Source organism: Coregonus clupeaformis, unplaced genomic scaffold (genome assembly GCF_020615455.1).
Source record: "Coregonus clupeaformis isolate EN_2021a unplaced genomic scaffold, ASM2061545v1 scaf0750, whole genome shotgun sequence".
Classification (NCBI taxonomy): domain Eukaryota; kingdom Metazoa; phylum Chordata; class Actinopteri; order Salmoniformes; family Salmonidae; genus Coregonus; species Coregonus clupeaformis.
Genome location: NW_025534205.1, coordinates 73,372 through 90,820, shown reverse-complemented (window position 1 = coordinate 90,820; position 17,449 = coordinate 73,372). Strand labels below are relative to the sequence as shown.

The 17,449-nt window shown below is 42.0% G+C and overlaps 1 protein-coding gene across 1 annotated transcript; it reads left to right on the top strand.

Moving 5' to 3' along the window:
* The first annotated feature begins 522 nt into the window (after positions 1-522).
* Positions 523-12,801, top strand: LOC121570656 (potassium voltage-gated channel subfamily V member 1). The gene is made up of 3 exons (XM_045216606.1): positions 523-935; positions 2,482-3,505; positions 11,675-12,801. Exons 2-3 carry the CDS (start codon positions 2,518-2,520, stop codon positions 12,205-12,207), a joined length of 1,521 nt encoding a protein of 506 aa, XP_045072541.1. The 5' UTR covers positions 523-935; positions 2,482-2,517; the 3' UTR covers positions 12,208-12,801.
* The last annotated feature ends 4,648 nt before the right edge of the window (positions 12,802-17,449 follow it).

The window sequence follows — 17,449 nt, the reverse complement described above, 5'->3', positions numbered from 1 at the left end:
AGAACAAGGAAGGGAAATAAATCTCATTACAGAACTGAAATTGCAGGTAAAAATTAAATTGAGGACCCCTGGCTCTGTATGATTCAAAGCATATGATTGGGGGACTTTTGCAAATGCAAATGACCTGAGAACATTCAATGGTGCATGGAGATGTGCCCTTTTTTACTCATGAGCAGCTTTATCAGAGACATGTTTGAATGGACAAAAATATGTGTTGCAGTTAGAAAACCTTTGAGATGGGCCACATTTTCTGATGGAAGAATTTTGTGAAATTGTCTAAAATGCCATCTCTCTGGAAATATCAATCTGCATAACATATCATTGATGATAGGCCAGCGTTCAAAACTCTCATGAAATATTTATTTTCAAGGTTTCTAATATGAATAGGCTACATTTTATTTTTAAAGACCCATAAGACATTTATATGCGGTATATTCAGAAAAGCAGAATTCGCTCCTAGCACCACTCCTTGCGTGTGTTCGTTGCTACTCAACATTTTGAAAAGCACCACGAGCCAAGAGGGTTAGTACTATCCGGAATCCTTGGGACGTCCATACCCTTAACCCTAACCATAACATTAACCCCTACCCTTAACCATAACCCTTACCTAATCCTTAACCATTTATTATTTCAACTTCAATGGGGGGTAGGGACGTCCAAAGGATCCCGGATACAAGAACCGAGCCAAGAGGGTCTAGTGCGCGGTGCGCATCTGCGGTCTTAGAGCTGTTAGAAACGCACGGAGTTTTTTCATGTTTTCTTCGAATAACTGGCGCTCTTTTTCACTTATGCTCGCAAGAAGATAAGAATCATGACCAACACTAGTGTCAAAACACATAACTGTTTGTTTTACGCAGAGTATAAAAAGGAACTTGGCTGACGGAAAACCCAATTATCCCCTTTTATCAAGATGACAACTCTCGATATATAGACAGGTAAGACCAATCTTCTCCCCTAGTTATGTTAAGTCGGCTATTCTATTAGTTGGGCTAGTTTCGTGGCTACTACTGTAGTTTGGTGGTCCACTTGATACAGTACAGCCTAATCTTTCAGAAATAATCCATTCCAGTAACCTACTATCTCGGACAACAAATAACTATTTAATACAAAACATATTAATACTTTAATTCAATGTAATACATTATTGACAGCAACTTGTATATTGCATATTTATTAATGATTCATATAATAACCAGAACATCTGCAGCTATTTTTCATTCGAAACACTCATGTGTTGCTCTGTTATTACATAAGCCAAACTGTTCACCCCCCTTACAAAATGTAGGTAGTTGTTATTTTATTTGGGAGTGAAATTAAAACCATTAATACATTTCGTTTTCATTATGATGTTGTGCCAGTAATATAGTATTGTTATGTAGTTAGTGTGTAATAGGATGCCATTTTACAATGTTATTGTCTTGACGCCCCCATTTATCCTGCTTTTTCTGTCATGTATGCTCATCAAATATATACCAAATTATTCTGCAATGACCACATATTCATTAATGTGATTTCTTGGATGAAAATCCAATTTACTCATGATTCTACAGTTTTATTTTAATGTCTCATTATATGCATTTGCTCACACAGCCATGTAGAGACATTAGAAACATGTAGAGTAAACATAATCACTATCTCCATACCCAGTAACTTGTGTGGTAGGACCATTACGTTTTTGATTTAAATAGCAATTTACATTTTGCCCCTTTTGGATTTGTTATAATATCAATTGGTATAGGCAGTATTCTCTTCCTCCTCTCACTTAAAATGGAGGAAAATCATCATCCTTCACTATATGGTAGTTCCTTTCAATCATGACAGGTGAGCAATCATGACAGGTGAGCATATTCTACAGTATCTGCTCTGATATCCATTTTTCAGGATTCATCTTTTAAATATGTGCGACTTAAAATGACCACTATGACGTTGTTAGATAGCAGATAGTCTTACCAAAGGGAATGAATGATTACAGGAATAGGAACATTAGTTATATTAATTAGGTAGGCCAGCTAAAATATTTAAATCTCCACAAAGAACTTTGAAGAAGTAGGACACGGCTAGAGGCTCTTTCCCTGTCTTCATTCCCTGTCTTCCCCCTCTCTTTCTCTCTCTCTCCCCCTTTCACTCATCTGATGTCAGACACCCTCTGCTCTTGGTAGGAGCCGCCAAAGAAATGTGGATTCCTTCAGGAGCAGAGGGAGTTTAACTGAGGATTAGAGATAACTAATGGCTGCTTCTAGCCAAGTTGTACATTGTATTCCCTTGCCACATGGCTAATAGGCTACACATGGGATAGATCAAGCAGGGACAGAGTAGAGAATTCCTCTTGGAATGATTATGAAGATTCTGACTGACATGTTAACTATTCTCTATGTGGTCTTAATTGGCTTCGTGCCAGTCACTATTTTGAACCTAAACAAATGTTGACCTCAGTGTTTTACCCTTTCCTTGACACCCAACTGCACTCCTGGTCCCCTTCAGGTTTTCCCCTCCACCCCAGGCAGGCCTGTGCCCGCCATGATGAGCAGCTCATCCAGCCCAGCTGAGTTCTACGGGGACAGCACCTCCCTCCTGTCCATAGACTCCAGCGTCTTCTACAGCGAGCCCCCTCCTGTCTGTGACGGCCCACTGGACTTCTTCACCATCAACGTGGGTGGCAGCCGCTACGTTCTCTCCCAGGAGCTGCTGGCATCCCACCCAGAAACCCGGCTGGGCAAGCTGGCCCTGTCCACACGGGACTCTGCCCTGGAGCTCTGCGACGACGCTGACTTCCTGGAGAACGAGTTCTTCTTCGACCGCAGCTCACAAACCTTCCAGTATGTGATAAACTTCTACCGCACAGGCCACCTGCATGTCAGGGAGGAGCTGTGCGTGCTCTCCTTCCTTCAGGAGATTGAGTACTGGGGCATCGATGAGCTCCGCATCGATCCCTGCTGCCGTGACCGCTACTACCGCCGCAAGGAGCTCAAGAAGAGCCTGGATGTACGGAACGAGGCTGAGGCCGACGAAAGCGAGGACGAAGAGTTCAACGGCGCTGCGTGCCCGGATCTCCGGCGGCGCCTGTGGGACCTGCTGGAGAAGCCAGAGTCTTCACGAGCGGCACGCACCTTTGGCACGCTGTCCATCATCTTCGTGGCGGTGTCCATTGTCAACATTGTGCTCATCTCGCTGGACCTGGGGGATGTGGGAGGGAACGGGATCGGTGACGAGAGCGGGGGCGATGACGGGGGTACACCTTTCTTCGTGGACGCACTGGAATATGTGTGCGTGGTGTGGTTCACCGGCGAGCTGGTGCTGCGCTTCGCCTGCGTGCGCGACAAGTGCCGCTTCACCCGTAGCGTTCCCAATGTGATCGACCTGCTAGCCATCCTACCCTTCTACGTGACGCTGGCAGTGGAGAGTCTGCACGGTGGCTCCACAGAGCTGGAGAACATGGGCCGCGTGGTGCAGGTGCTCAGGCTCATGAGGTCCCTCCGCATGCTCAAACTGGGACGCCACTCCACAGGTAATGTAGTCGTCTATCCATACATACAGTATAAGCAGCCATTTTAATCCTGTCATGATTCCTAAACCTGATGCTTCTACCCATCATTTGTCATGCCAAGCTGCAGTAGTCCAGGATGTCAGATTGTCCAGGATCTCAAAGTTGATTTTGAAGGTAGCAATCCAGTCGAGATACATCATTATTTTCAAATGATACAGTGAGGGAAAAAAGTATTTGATTCCCTGCTGATTTTGTACGTTTGCCCACTGACAAAGAAATGATCAGTCTATAATTTTAATGGTAGGTTTATTTGAACAGTGAGAGACAGAATAACAACAAAGAAATCTAGAAAAACACATGTCAAAAATGTTATAAATTGATTTGCATTTTAATGAGGGAAATAAGTATTTGACCCCTCTGCCAGGGACGGCCTGTTCAATAGGGCGATATGGGCGACGCACTGCCAAACGGGAAAAGGAAGGGATTTTTTTTCTAATCAATTATATCACGGCAACAGTAGTTATCAGTGTTCACGTCTGATCTGCCAGCCACTAAATGTCAAATCAGGCTAAAGTCGTGCTTCAAATGGCCCCGCCCGTTTTTGGGGCGATTTCAGTCAAGTTGAAAATCGCCCAGAAGTCTCTCATAGCCTGTCATGTAAAATCTATTTTTTTCAAATTTCAAAGCTTTCAATACATTCTCTATGGGTGTCTGTGGGCTTGCACTTACGCGCTTTCATCATACGTGACGTAACCATGAACGTAACTAAGACAATAGCGGCTAGCAGCGTCTCTGTTGCGACCTGCAGTGTGGCGTTATTTTATGTTTTTAATTTGTAGACTTAGTTTACAAACATTCTGCCAACCATGGATTTCCAGTGGTTGGTTTTGGACTGATCTTGTTGATCGTGTACATACCCGCTACGAACGGACTAAATAATGAAAACGCTGCTGGCAGCGGAATCCCAATACAGCTGGGAGACTTGGCTGGATGACAGAGTCCCGGACAGAGAAGTGGAGCCGGCCGGCTTCACCCTGGTCAGAGCGGACCGCGATCCTGGTAAGAGAGCGACTCTGTACCCCGACATTGAACTGCTTTCTGTGTCATTGCGACCTTACTATCTGCCCCGTGAGTTCCCCCAATTGTTTGTTACCGTTGTGTACTGTTGATAATCACAAGTTTACTGGAGAACTGAGACCAAGTAGAGACTTTGGACAGGGTGGATATGGTATAATAAAGGCAGTTTATTCAGAGGTAAAGATATCTGGAATCGCGTGCACGGACTCGTTCGTCAAACTCTTAGGGAGAAGAGAGCCCCGAAAACATTGTGTGCAGACATTTTATACAATAAATGATGTAGGTTGAATCTAGTAGTTCTGATCTTCTGATTGGTCCTGATGAGTTGGGCGAGGTCCCCTCCACTGTTGCATTGGCTCTGAGTCGGGTTCTCTGTCTTCAAATGTTCAGCCTAAAGAGAGGGGATTTTTGTGTGTGTGTGTGTTTAACAGTGATGATGTGTGTGTGTGTGTGTGTTATCAGTGATGATGTGTGTGTGTGTGTGTGTGTGTGTGTGTGTGTGTGTGTGTCCTCAGAGCAAGAACTCGTGAGTTGGAAGAACTGAGAGACCTATGGCGTGGGTGTTGTCCTTGGCCACCTGCTGACAAGGCTGACAAGATAGGACTCTTTTGTCCATTGTTATAGGATAGGAACAGCATTGATTGAAAACAAACGCCCAACACAAAATGGGTCATGCACAAGATTTTAGTCAGACCAAGCTATAACATTATATATTTACTACGACAGTACATTCAACCAAAAGCTAATATAACAAAGGCATCAGAGATTATTTATAATCTGTCACAGAAACTGGAATCCATCTCCCCAGATCAGTCAATAAATGCTTCTGGTATTGACTTATATGCTGCCCCTGTCTTCATGTTGTTGCTGGACATATCTTTTTTAAAATGTGTGTAGGTCACCTAAATCATCAGAAAAATTGCCCCTCCTGAGAATTTTTTCAGGAGCCGCCACTGCCCTCTGCAAAACATGACTTAATACTTGGTGGCAAAACCCTTGTTGGCAATCACAGAGGTCAGACGTTTCTTGTAGTTGGCCACCAGGTTTGCACACATCTCAGGAGGGATTTTGTCCCACTCCTCTTTGCAGATCTTCTCCAAGTCATTAAGGTTTCGAGGCTGATGTTTGGCAACCTTCAGCTCCCTCCACAGATTTTCTATGGGATTAAGGTCTGGAGACTGGCTAGGCCACTCCAGGACCTTAATGTGCTTCTTCTTGAGCCACTCCTTTGTTGCCTTGGCCGTGTGTTTTGGGTCATTGTCATGCTGGAATACCCATCCACGACCCATTTTCAATGCCCTGGCTGAGGGAAGGAGGTTCTCACCCAAGATTTGACGGTACATGGCCCCGTCCATCGTCCCTTTGATGTGGTGAAGTTGTCCTGTCCCCTTAGCAGAAAAAGCATAATGTTTCCACCTCCATGTTTGACGGTGGGGATGGTGTTCTTGGGGTCATAGGCAGCATTCCTCCTCCTCCAAACACGGCGAGTTGAGTTGATGCCAAAGAGCTCCATTTTGGTCTCATCTGACCACAACACCCAGTTCTCCTCTGAATCATTCAGATGTTCATTGGCAAACTTCTGACAGGCATGTATATGTGCTTTCTTGAGCAGGGGGACCTTGCGGGCACTGCAGGATTTCAGTCCTTCACGGTGTAGTGTGTTACCAATTGTTTTCTTGGTGACTATGGTCCCAGCTGCCTTGAGATCATTGACAAGATCCTCCTGTGTAGTTCTGGGCTGATTCCTCACTGTTCTCATGATCATTGCAACTCCATGAGGTGAGATCTTGCATGGAGCCCCAGGCCGAGGGAGATTGACAGTTATTTTGCGTTTCTTCCATTTGCGAATAATCACACCAAATGTTGTCACCTTCTCACCAAGCTGCTTGGCGATGGTCTTGTAGCCCATTCCAGCCTTGTGTAGGTCTACAATCTTGTCCCTGACATCCTTGGAGAGCTCTTTGGTCTTGGCCATGGTGGAGAGTTTGGAATCTGATTGATTGATTGATTGCTTCTGTGGACAGGTGTCTTTTATACAGGTAACAAACTGAGATTAGAAGCACTCCCTTTAAGAGTGTGCTCCTAATCTCAGCTCATTACCTGTATAAAAGACACCTGGGAGCCAGAACTCTTTCTGATTGAGAGGGGGTCAAATACTTATTTCCCTCATTAAAATGCAAATCAATTTATAATATTTTTGACATGCGTTTTTCTAGATTTTGTTGTTGTTGTTCTGTCTCTCACTGTTCAAATAAACCTACCATTAAAATTATAGACTGATCATTTCTTTGTCAGTGGGCAAACGTACAAAATCAGCAGGGGATCAAATACTTTTTTCCCTCACTGTATATCACACCTTATTTTTTCTTCCAGCAACTCATTAGGTGATTGTAGATGTGTGAGAGTAACCAGGATGTAAAAAGTACAGCAGAGAGTAACCAGGATGTAAAAAGTACAGCAGAGTAGTCGGACAAGATGTCTGGTGTTACTTGTAAAACAGTGTGTTGTTGTAGCCTGTAGGCAAAACATTCTGAAGAATCTGTTGAAACTATAAGAATAGAAAGATTCAGAACTTTTGTGAAACATCACAGCACAGTGGAAAAATATATGGCAGCTAGAAATCAAAACAGGATGGTCTTCAGAGATAGATGGGAGGGGTTGAGGTTAGCTGAAGGCTGGGACAAAAAACAAACAAAAGATAACTAATGTAAAATATACTGTTGTGAAATGTATGTAGTCTGTCTAAGCTGGAAGTATTGTTGTCCATTAGTTTACTCCAATTAGGGGAGGGGTGGTAGGGTTAGGGGAATATAATAAAGAAGGAAAATATATTTTTTTAAAGTATCTTTAAAATAATATATATATTTACAAAAAAATATATATATGGGGATTGGAAATTATGCAGACAATTACATAGATAGAAGCCACAATCTATCTGCAATATTAAAGCTGATCTACCCCCTAAAAAAATATCAAGATATAATCTGAAGTTGTAATCCAATTCTTAGTTTTTCTGTGATAAAACTAGCTTCTGACCCAGGAGAGATTATACTGTGAAGTCTCTTGGAGTCTGAGAGATTTTTCAGGGTAATAGAAAGCCTGGGAGAGAACTAAATAGCAAAGGTGAGAAATGGAACCAGTTGGGCTGACAGATGGGGGCCTGACAGATGAGTCCATTTGTGTATGTCTGTGTACGTTTGCGTGCGTGCGCGTGAATGGCTTTGTTTTTGGGGAGGAGTGATCTTGCCAATAACTGTAACATTTTGTAAACAAAGATATGTTTTCTATACTGTTTGACCACTATAGAAAAAACGTTATACTTATCTCCTATTTTAATATAATATAATTATTTCCTCTGCTCCTGAAGCTCTCTGGGCACAGCACTCAGGGTGTGTTCCAATCTGATTAGATAAAGGAAAAACAGATCAAACAAAAGCAATATGAAAACCTGAAGCTCAGAGAGACCGTCAAGCTGGCATTGTCCTTGAGAGTGTATTATTATTATTATTATTATTATTATTATTATTATTATTATTATTATTATGAACCCTCCTTGTTTGTGCTCTTGGAAAGCACCCATATAATCTAATAAAGGACCCAGCTAGCACATAACGTTCTGAGAACCATATGTTTCTTAGAGCTTGGTGAGAGTGTGGTTGTCCTATGGTTATTTTGCATACAACCTTCCCACAAACTTCTGTGAATGGTGCAGGATAGTTGCTTGACTTTGTAACATTCTCAGCACTTTTATGAAACTTGACAAAAAAAAGTTATTTTATTACTTTAACAAAACATGTCCTAAAAGTTCAAACATTTCATTTACATTTTGGTAATGTTCTAGGAACGTTCTCCAACTTGTTTGAAATTGTGAATGTTCTCAAATAGTTCAGAGAACGTTAAGAAACAACATTATTCTGTGGGAATTTCAGTAGTTCAGCATAACGTTTCCTACATGTTTCTTCATGGTTCTATTTAAAGTCATGTTCTCAAATTGTTCCGAGAACGTTATGAAAACTTTCCATAAAAACCACAAGAAAACTTTAGTAACGTTCAGAGAACATTTCAAGAATGTGAATGAAAAACATATACATTCTGTTCTCAGCATCAACAAAACTCACTGTATCATCCATCTTGTTAAGTGTTCCTTTAAAAGGTTTGAATAGACTAAAATGAACTGCTTTGTGTGGGTAAAAAAAACATGGCATGCTAGCTCCCTCCTGGTGGCACAATGGACTAATTCCATGGATAGAGATCAGATGAACATAGGTATGAATCACACTGATGCCGTGCCATAATAAAAAATACATTTGTTTGCATGATTAATGCCTAAGCAAATAAATGTCCATGTGTCCTATCTGTGCTTGGAATTCAAAACAGTTAACCCAAACTAAGCTAGCAGTGTTGTCTTATTGAAACATGTTCTCAGAACATTATTTAATTACCTTCAAATAACCTATAATTTCCATTCTCAGAACGTTAATAAAAGCTCCCAAGAAAACTTTCAGTGAACCATAGTAAAACATTATCAGAACCTCCCTGCTACCTAAAAATGTAAGTTCCCAGAACAGGCAACATTTTCACTTCCGTTCTCAGAACGTTTATAAAACGTTCAGTTTTACCGGTCAGGAAATGTATGGCTTCATTTGCAGAACCAATGGGAAACCAAAATCGTGCGTTCCCACAACTTCCAAAGAACCAAATGTACTAGCTGGGGGGTCCTTGCCTGCAAAACCAAATGGGCTCAAAGACAGACAATATGATATGAGAATGTAATATCAATATCATTTCTATTCATCTTTCAGTGGATTTATTTTCCATAGATCTCATTTTGATCCCATATAGTTTCACAATAGTGTTTCAGCACATCAAAAGAACATAAAAAGTATACTTACTTGGCAAACTTCACCCAATATATATTTTCTACTTGAGGAGTTTGGAGAGCTTACAAGCAATTTCATCGCGTGAATATTCCTACCACCTGCTCAGTTGTGTATATTTCGAGTTTTGCAGTTTTTTTAACTGCCAGCTTGCTGTTACATTTCCCCCACTAAATTCTCAGTCATGAGTTTCACACATCATCACTTGTCGTTTTTTACATGAGCTGTTTGTGGAATATAAGTTGGATAGATGCACTACAGTATCTTCAAGTTAGGCAAGTGAAAAGGTATTAAGACTGACTTACAGTGCCTTGCAAAAGTATTCATCCCCCTTGGCGTTTTTCCTATTTTGTTGCATTACAACCTGTAATTTAAATGGATTTTTATTTGGATTTCATGTAATGGACATACACAAAATAGTCCAAATTGGTGAAGTGCAATGAAAAAAATAACTTGTTTCAAAAAATTCAAAAAAATAAATAACGGAAAAGTGGTGCGTGCATATGTATTCACCCCCTTTTCTATGAAGCCCCTAAAAATGATCTGGTGCAACCAATTACCTTCAGAAGTCACATAATAAGTTAAATAAAGTCCACCTGTGTGAAATCTAAGTGTCATATTATCTCAGTGTATATATACACCTGTTCCGAAAGGCCCCAGAGTCTGCAACACCACTAAGCAAGGGGCACCACCAAGCAAGCGGCACCATGAAGACCAAGGAGCTCTCCATACAGGTCAGGGACAAAGTTGTGGAGAAGTACAGATCAGGGTTGGGTTATAAAAAAATATCTGAAACTTTGAACATCCCACGGAGCACCATTAAATCCATTATTAAGAAATTGAAAGAATATGGCACCACAACAAACCTGCCAAGAGAGGGCCACCCACCAAAACTCACAGACCAGGCAAGGACGGCATTAATCAGAGAGGCAACAAAGAGACCAAAGATAATCCTGAAGGAGCTGCAAAGCTCCACAGCAGAGATTGGAGTATCTGTCCATAGGACCACTTTAAGCCGTACACTCCACAGAGTTGGGCTTTACGGAAGAGTGGCCAGAAAAAAGCCATTGCTTAAAGAACAAAATAAGCAAACACATTTGGTGTTCGCCAAAAGGCATGTGGGAGACTCCCCAAACATATGGAAGAAGGTACTCTGGTCAGATGAGACTAAAATTGAGCTTTCTGGCCATCAAGGAAAACGCTATGTCTGGCGCAAACTCACGGACCAGGCAAGGAGGGCATTAATCAGAGAGGCAACAGAGAGACCAAAGATAACCCTGAAGGAGCTGCAAAGCTTTTTGGCCATCAAGCAAAACGCAATGTCTGGTGCAAACCCAACACCTCTCATCACCCCGAGAACACCATCCCCAAAGTGAAGCATGGTGGTGGCAGCATCATGCTGTGGGGATGTTTTTCATCGGCAGGGACTGGGAAACTGCTCAGAATTGAAGGAATGATGGACGGTGCTAAATACAGGGACATTCTTGAAGGAAACCTGTTTCAGTCTTCCAGAGATTTGAGACTGGGACGGAGGTTCCCCTTCCAGCAGGACAATGACCCTAAGCATACTGCTAAAGCAACACTCGAGTGGTTTAAGGGGAAACATGTAAATGTCTTGGAATGGCCTAGTCAAAGCCCAGACCTCAATCCAAATGAGAATCTGTGGTATGACTTAAAGATTGCTGTACACCAGCGGAACCCATCCAACTTGAAGGAGCTGGAGCAGTTTTGCCTTGAAGAATGGGCAAAGATCCCAGTGGCTAGATGTGCCAAGCTTATAGAGACATACCCCAATAGACTTGCAGCTGTAATTGCTGCAAAAGGTGGCTGTACAAAGTATTTACTTTCGGGGGGGGGGGTATATCAACTGATACAAACCCCCAAAAATTCCATTTCAAATTCCAGGTTGTAAGGCAACTAAATAGGAAAAATGCCAAGGGGGGTGAATACTTTCGCAAGCCACTGTAAGAGTTAATTATTAAGGTAAATTATTCTACACTTGAAAGTGTGCACCTGCCACACTCTGTAAGATTTGCATACCATCAAAGAGTGTATACTTTCAGCATTCTCTTCCAACAGATGGCGTCATTCTAACGCATCAGTGCAGACAGCCGTCAGACTATCTGACATTAGACAATGCACTTTCAGGTGTATGACCTGAATAAGTAATCTGTCATTTAATCTCCTGAACTGATGTATAATTGACCCCAGCCCTCTGTATCCCTGTGTCCCCCAGGCCTCAAGTCCCTGGGTCTGACCATCACCCAGTGCTACGAGGAGGTGGGTCTCCTGCTCCTCTTCCTCTCTGTGGGCATCTCCATCTTCGCCACGGTGGAGTTCGCCCTGGAGCATGAGATCCCCGGCACCACCTTCAGAAGCGTGCCCTGTGCCTGGTGGTGGGCCACCACCTCCATGACCACGGTTGGCTACGGAGACATCTGCCCCGACACCACCCTGGGCAAGGTTCTGGCCTTTCTCTGCATCCTGTCTGGCATCCTCATCTTGGCACTGCCCATCGCTATCATCAACGACCGCTTCTCTGCCTGCTACTTCACCCTCAAGATGAAGGAGGCGGCGCTGCGGCACGGGGAGGCGCTCAAGAGGCTGGCGCGGGGTTCGCTGGGTGACGCGGAGGTGGGTGGGGCAGCAGGGGGAGGAGGGATGAACCTGAGGGATGCTTACGCCAGGAGTGTGATGGAGATGCTGAGGCTGCAGGGGAGGGAGAGGGCCAGCACACGGAGTAGTGGAGGGGGCGAGCTCTGGTGGTAGTGTGGAGGACGGACCACAAGGGCAGCTGTGGAGAAAAAGCTATGGAAAAGTCAAGTGGGTTAAAGATGGAATCCGCAGTAGGGGGAAACAACGCTACTGGCTGCCTCACCACTGCTGTTATTGTTTTTGTTGCTGAGCTGAGGAGCGTCGAGCAGCATGGTAAAAATAAAAATCGGTACATATTGTGCTCTTTTATCGCACGTGCAATGATGTCAGAGGGGGGAAAACAGTGCAAATGGACGTGGGTGTTTCACCATTAAGGATTCCAGCTTTAAGAAACCATCAGAATATGACAACAATGTGTACAATGTATAGGACATATCTAAAGGATGATGGGTGGACAATTACTTTTATGTCACCTGAAAGATTCGCCACAACTTTCATGGCTAACCTTTCTTCAGTGTTATGTTCTCTGACACAACTGTTGCATGTTCTGTCTCCTCTGTATGTCACATAGACAAGATGTACAGTATAGACTGAATGTTGTTATATTGTGTTTGATATTTTATAATTTCTCTCCATTGAAAGATGCAGTATAGAACAGCACAACATGATTTCATTGGAGAGCAATAAACAGATTTTCCTTCTTCTTCACCCCTGTCTCTATTTCCTGCGGGTCACAGGAAACAGTCAGGTACTTCTGCTTCCATCACCACAGGAGTTCATCAAGTAGTCTCTCTCTTTCTCTCTCTCTATCTCTCTCCCTCCCTCCCTTCAGCCTTTCTATTTGTGTCAAATGCGGAGAGATCATCCAGCTCATTTATATCCGTGATCATTTCATTTGAGATGTGGAGTTGTGCTTTGGCACAGCGGATGTACTCCTAAATGGCACTTAAAGTGTGATGTCAGGAAAATGGTGTGCCAGTGTAGGTGATTTTGTAAGTGATTTTCCTTGTTGGTGAGAGGACAGGTCGTGACTGACAACCCACAGGGCACAAACTGGTTAAATCAGCGTTGTTGCAACTTAATTTGCCAAAGTATTGTGACATAGAATCTATGTGGAAAATACATTGGATTTGACAAAAGTAATCAATTGTTGTTTTGAGGGTAAAATGTTTGTGAAATTTCAACCACAGGATTATGTTATCATGGTAACCAATTTTCAACACACACAAACCAAATGTTGAATTTGTAACTTTGAAACAACGTCAGATCTTCAACATAATATCCACTATAAGAAAAAAACTATAGGCTGGGTAGCACCTCCTACTGGAGAGTTGATCTATCTACAGCTATCCTTTTGGTCTCCCATCCAAGTTATTATTTTTTTTACCAAGCCCTGCTTAGCTTTGATATTTGTCACTGACTATTACCAATGTGCTATGAGAATGCTTGTTGAGAAATCTCCACTTTAATAGATTCACTGTTGCTATCAAAGTCATTCCAAAGGGTAGTTTTAACAGAGCAAATGAAATGTAACCATACTTTTTCAATCATATATCATCAGTGATGCTATTGAGGCCTATATAGCATTTGGGAAGTAATTGTTTAAACTAAAAATAGACAAATGAAGGCCTAGGGTTTCAAGCTGTGGTTGATTTCAAATGGAATTTTGATTAGTAATATAATAATATATATATATTGGATTCACGTCAAAATCAAAGTTAAAGAATAAGACTAAATCAAATCAAACTGTATTTAATTTGATTTAGTCCCATTCTTTAACTTCGATGTTTGGTTGAAATGGAGATGTGAATCCAACATATCAATTATGAATTTGTAGACTAAATGGAAATAATGTCAGACTCGTTGGCACAGATAAAACTATCCAAGCAGAAGATACATCTCCTTCAAATGTTGATATTTGGTTGCGTTGACAACCAAACAATATTCAATATCACTTTTGCAGTACAATAAAAACCCTATTAATTCCGCTCCAGCCATTACCACGAGCCTGTCCTCCCCAATTAAGGCGCCACCAACCTCCTGTGATTCTTATGTAATCATAGAAAGCATGCAAGTTCAAGATAGCATGTAAATGTTACAGGTCTGTGGAGATTTTCACAATTGCTATAATAATCTGTGCAAAATCTCAAACAGCTCTGACCACTTGTACCATGTATTTAAATAATCTCAATTGCAATCCAGGTCATTTGGTTGTGCTAGTAGATGAAGCACAGTGATAACACATTAAATTGTATAAATAAATAAACAAAATATCTAACCTTGTATTCCCATTTGAACATTGTTGTGCTTTTAAATGGTTGAAAGCACAGTGATAACTCATTTTGGTGACAACTAAACCAAAAATCGGACATTGATTTTCCATTGGAATTTGGTTGTGCTTTTAGAAGTTGAAAGCATTGTGATACCACATTAGGAATTCAACAAACTTTCTGAGTGGGTGAACATAGGTTGTAATCTCATTGATCAACGTATCAACCAAATATTACCCAATTCTCCACGTTGAAATGAAGTGATGTGCCCAGTGGGAAGAGACTGTGCCATCTCCATAACACAATCCAACCTGCCCTCAGAGTATAATATTTTCTCTATGTGGCACTAAAACAAAATGTTTTTCTCACATTCCTTCCCTGCAGTCACCTATAAATACTGTAAATGATATACTGTACTTACATAGGGATTATATTTAAGCATATAGGGAAAACCTTTCCAGACCATAGGCTTTTTAGCCTATTCCAAACCTCTCCTTCAGCTTTCTCCGAAACTGAAGAGCTTTTTCCGAACATTCTCAAGAAAGTATTGTTTTTACTCCTGACAGTCACAGAAAATCATTTGGCCACTTAGATTCCCTTACATGGCTATTGGGCCCCAGAGCCAGCCCCTTATCTCTTGGACATGTAGGGGAAGCTGTCTGGGTGACTAACTCCCATGTAGGAGTCCCTGATATCATGGCCAACCTGCACAGATGTCAATGCATCATGGGCCGGTCAACATATGAGGACAGTCTAAATATTATGCCTGAGACATTGGGCATACAGTACTGAAGTAGTGATGAATGTTTTCATTAAATGGAACAGAATGGATTGCATGCATATTGTAAAACTACATGGTATGGCAGCCATTTTGAGATAAGATGTAGAAGAAAATTGATGCACAGTGAACCCTTTCCCAAATATTTCTGGCCAAACACACACACAAACAAAATAGCAGTAGTTCTCACTTTGCAGAGCAAATGTTTTGTATTTGAATTGTGATACATTGTTTTATCACAAGGGACCTCTGGCCTACGTATTTGTCTAGACCAGTGGTTCCCAACCTTATTTTTAACCTTAGCACACCTTGATGGGATATCAAATTCTGTGGCACACCTAAAATCTCCCTATTAATTTAGTGGTAATGACCTCCATTTCATCTGAGCCATACTGCAAATCATCTATTTTCTGTGACAATTTTTTGTAAATATAGGTTAAATTGTGTTTATTTGAAATATTTTCATAGTTTTGATAGTTCCTTTCTCATGATGGTTAATTTATGTGTTCCCCTTTATGAGTATCCGCTAATCTGAAATACTGTAGGTCTTTAGTTTTTTTTTACGGTTTGGGCTACAGACGAGCGGTTTTCTGCATTGCAAATGTGCAACCACGGACACAAAGCCATGCTCCATTTGTTTTTATGGCAGACGCTGTGGTATAGCCAAGCACAGAGCTATAATAAATAAATGCCTCTGGCTAAGCCTAATCAGACTTGACTGTTCTAACGTTTTTCACAGATGAAGCAAAATTATACAACTGACTTTGGTTGTGATGCGCACCCCTTCCAATTATACAAATGTAACAACAGCCTGAGAAACAAGTTAGGATACAGATCCCATTTCATGTATTATCCAATCAAATCAAATCAAATTTTATTGGCCACATGCGCCGAATACAACAGGTGGAGACATTACAGTGAAATGCTTACTTACAGCCCTTAACCAACAGTGCATGTATTTTTTATAAAAAAGTAGAATAAAACAACAAAAAAGTGTTGAGAAAAAAAGTAAAATAAAATAACAGTAGGGAGGCTATATATACAGGGGGGTACCGGTGCAGAGTCAATGTGCGGGGGCACCAGCTAGTTGAGGTAGTTGAAGTAATATGTACATGTGGGTAGAGTTAAAGTGACTATGCATAAATAATTAACAGAGTAGCAGCAGCGTAAAAAGATGGGGTGGGGGGGCAGTGCAAATAGTCTGGGTAGCCATGATTAGCTGTTCAGGAGTCTTATGGCTTGGGGGTAGAAGCTGTTGAGAAGTCTTTTGGACCTAGACTTGGCACTCCGGTACCGCTTGCCATGCGGTAGCAGAGAGAACAGTCTATGACTAGGGTGGCTGGAGTCTTTGACAATTTAGAGGTATAGAGGTCCTGGATGGCAGGAAGCTTGGCCCCAGTGATGTACTGGGCCGTACGCACTACCCTCTGTAGTGCCTTGCGGTCGGAGGCCAAGCAGTTGCCATACCAGGCGGTGATGCAACCAGTCAGGATGCTCTCGATGGTGCAGCTGTAGAATTTTTTGAGGATCTGAGGACCCATGCCAAATCTTTTCAGTCTCCTGAGGGGGAATAGGCTTTGTCGTGCCCTCTTCACGACTGTCTTGGTGTGTTTGGACCATGATAGTTCGTTGGTGATGTGGACACCAAGGAACTTGAAGCTCTCAACCTGTTCCACTACAGCCCCATCGATGAGAATGGGGGTGTGCTCAGTCCTCTTTTTTTCCTGTAGTCCACAATCATCTCCTTTGTCTTGGTCACTTTGAGGGAGAGGTTGTTATCCTGGCACCATATGCATGCTGGCATGCTATTTTAGGCTTAGGGGTTAGGTTTAGGGTTAGGGTTACAATTAGGGTTAGGGTTAGGGGTTAGGTTTAGGGTTAGTCTTAGGTTTAAGGTTAGGGTTATGGTTAGGTTATCTGACCGGCACTAGTGCTCCTAAATCAAAATTCTATGTGCATTCCACATGTCACGTTTAGCCTATAATTGACTGTTAAAAAAATTATCAAGATTAGTTTCAAGGCACACCTTTGAGTTCCTCAAGGCACACCAGTGTGCTGCAGCACACCGGTTGGGAACCACCTGTCTAGACAAGAGAATCAAGGAAAATAATCCACATCCATTTCCAGAGTGCATCTCAGTACACTCATTCAATATTATTGGAGGGATTGTATAATTTCGACAATGCTCTATCCTCTGTATTTGGGGAATAAATGACAAATAGGACTGGCATCAACCCCAGTAAAATGTTTTGTGTTGTCAGGAAATTAATCAACATGAGGGTGATAATAGTCCTTTTGATGCCGCATC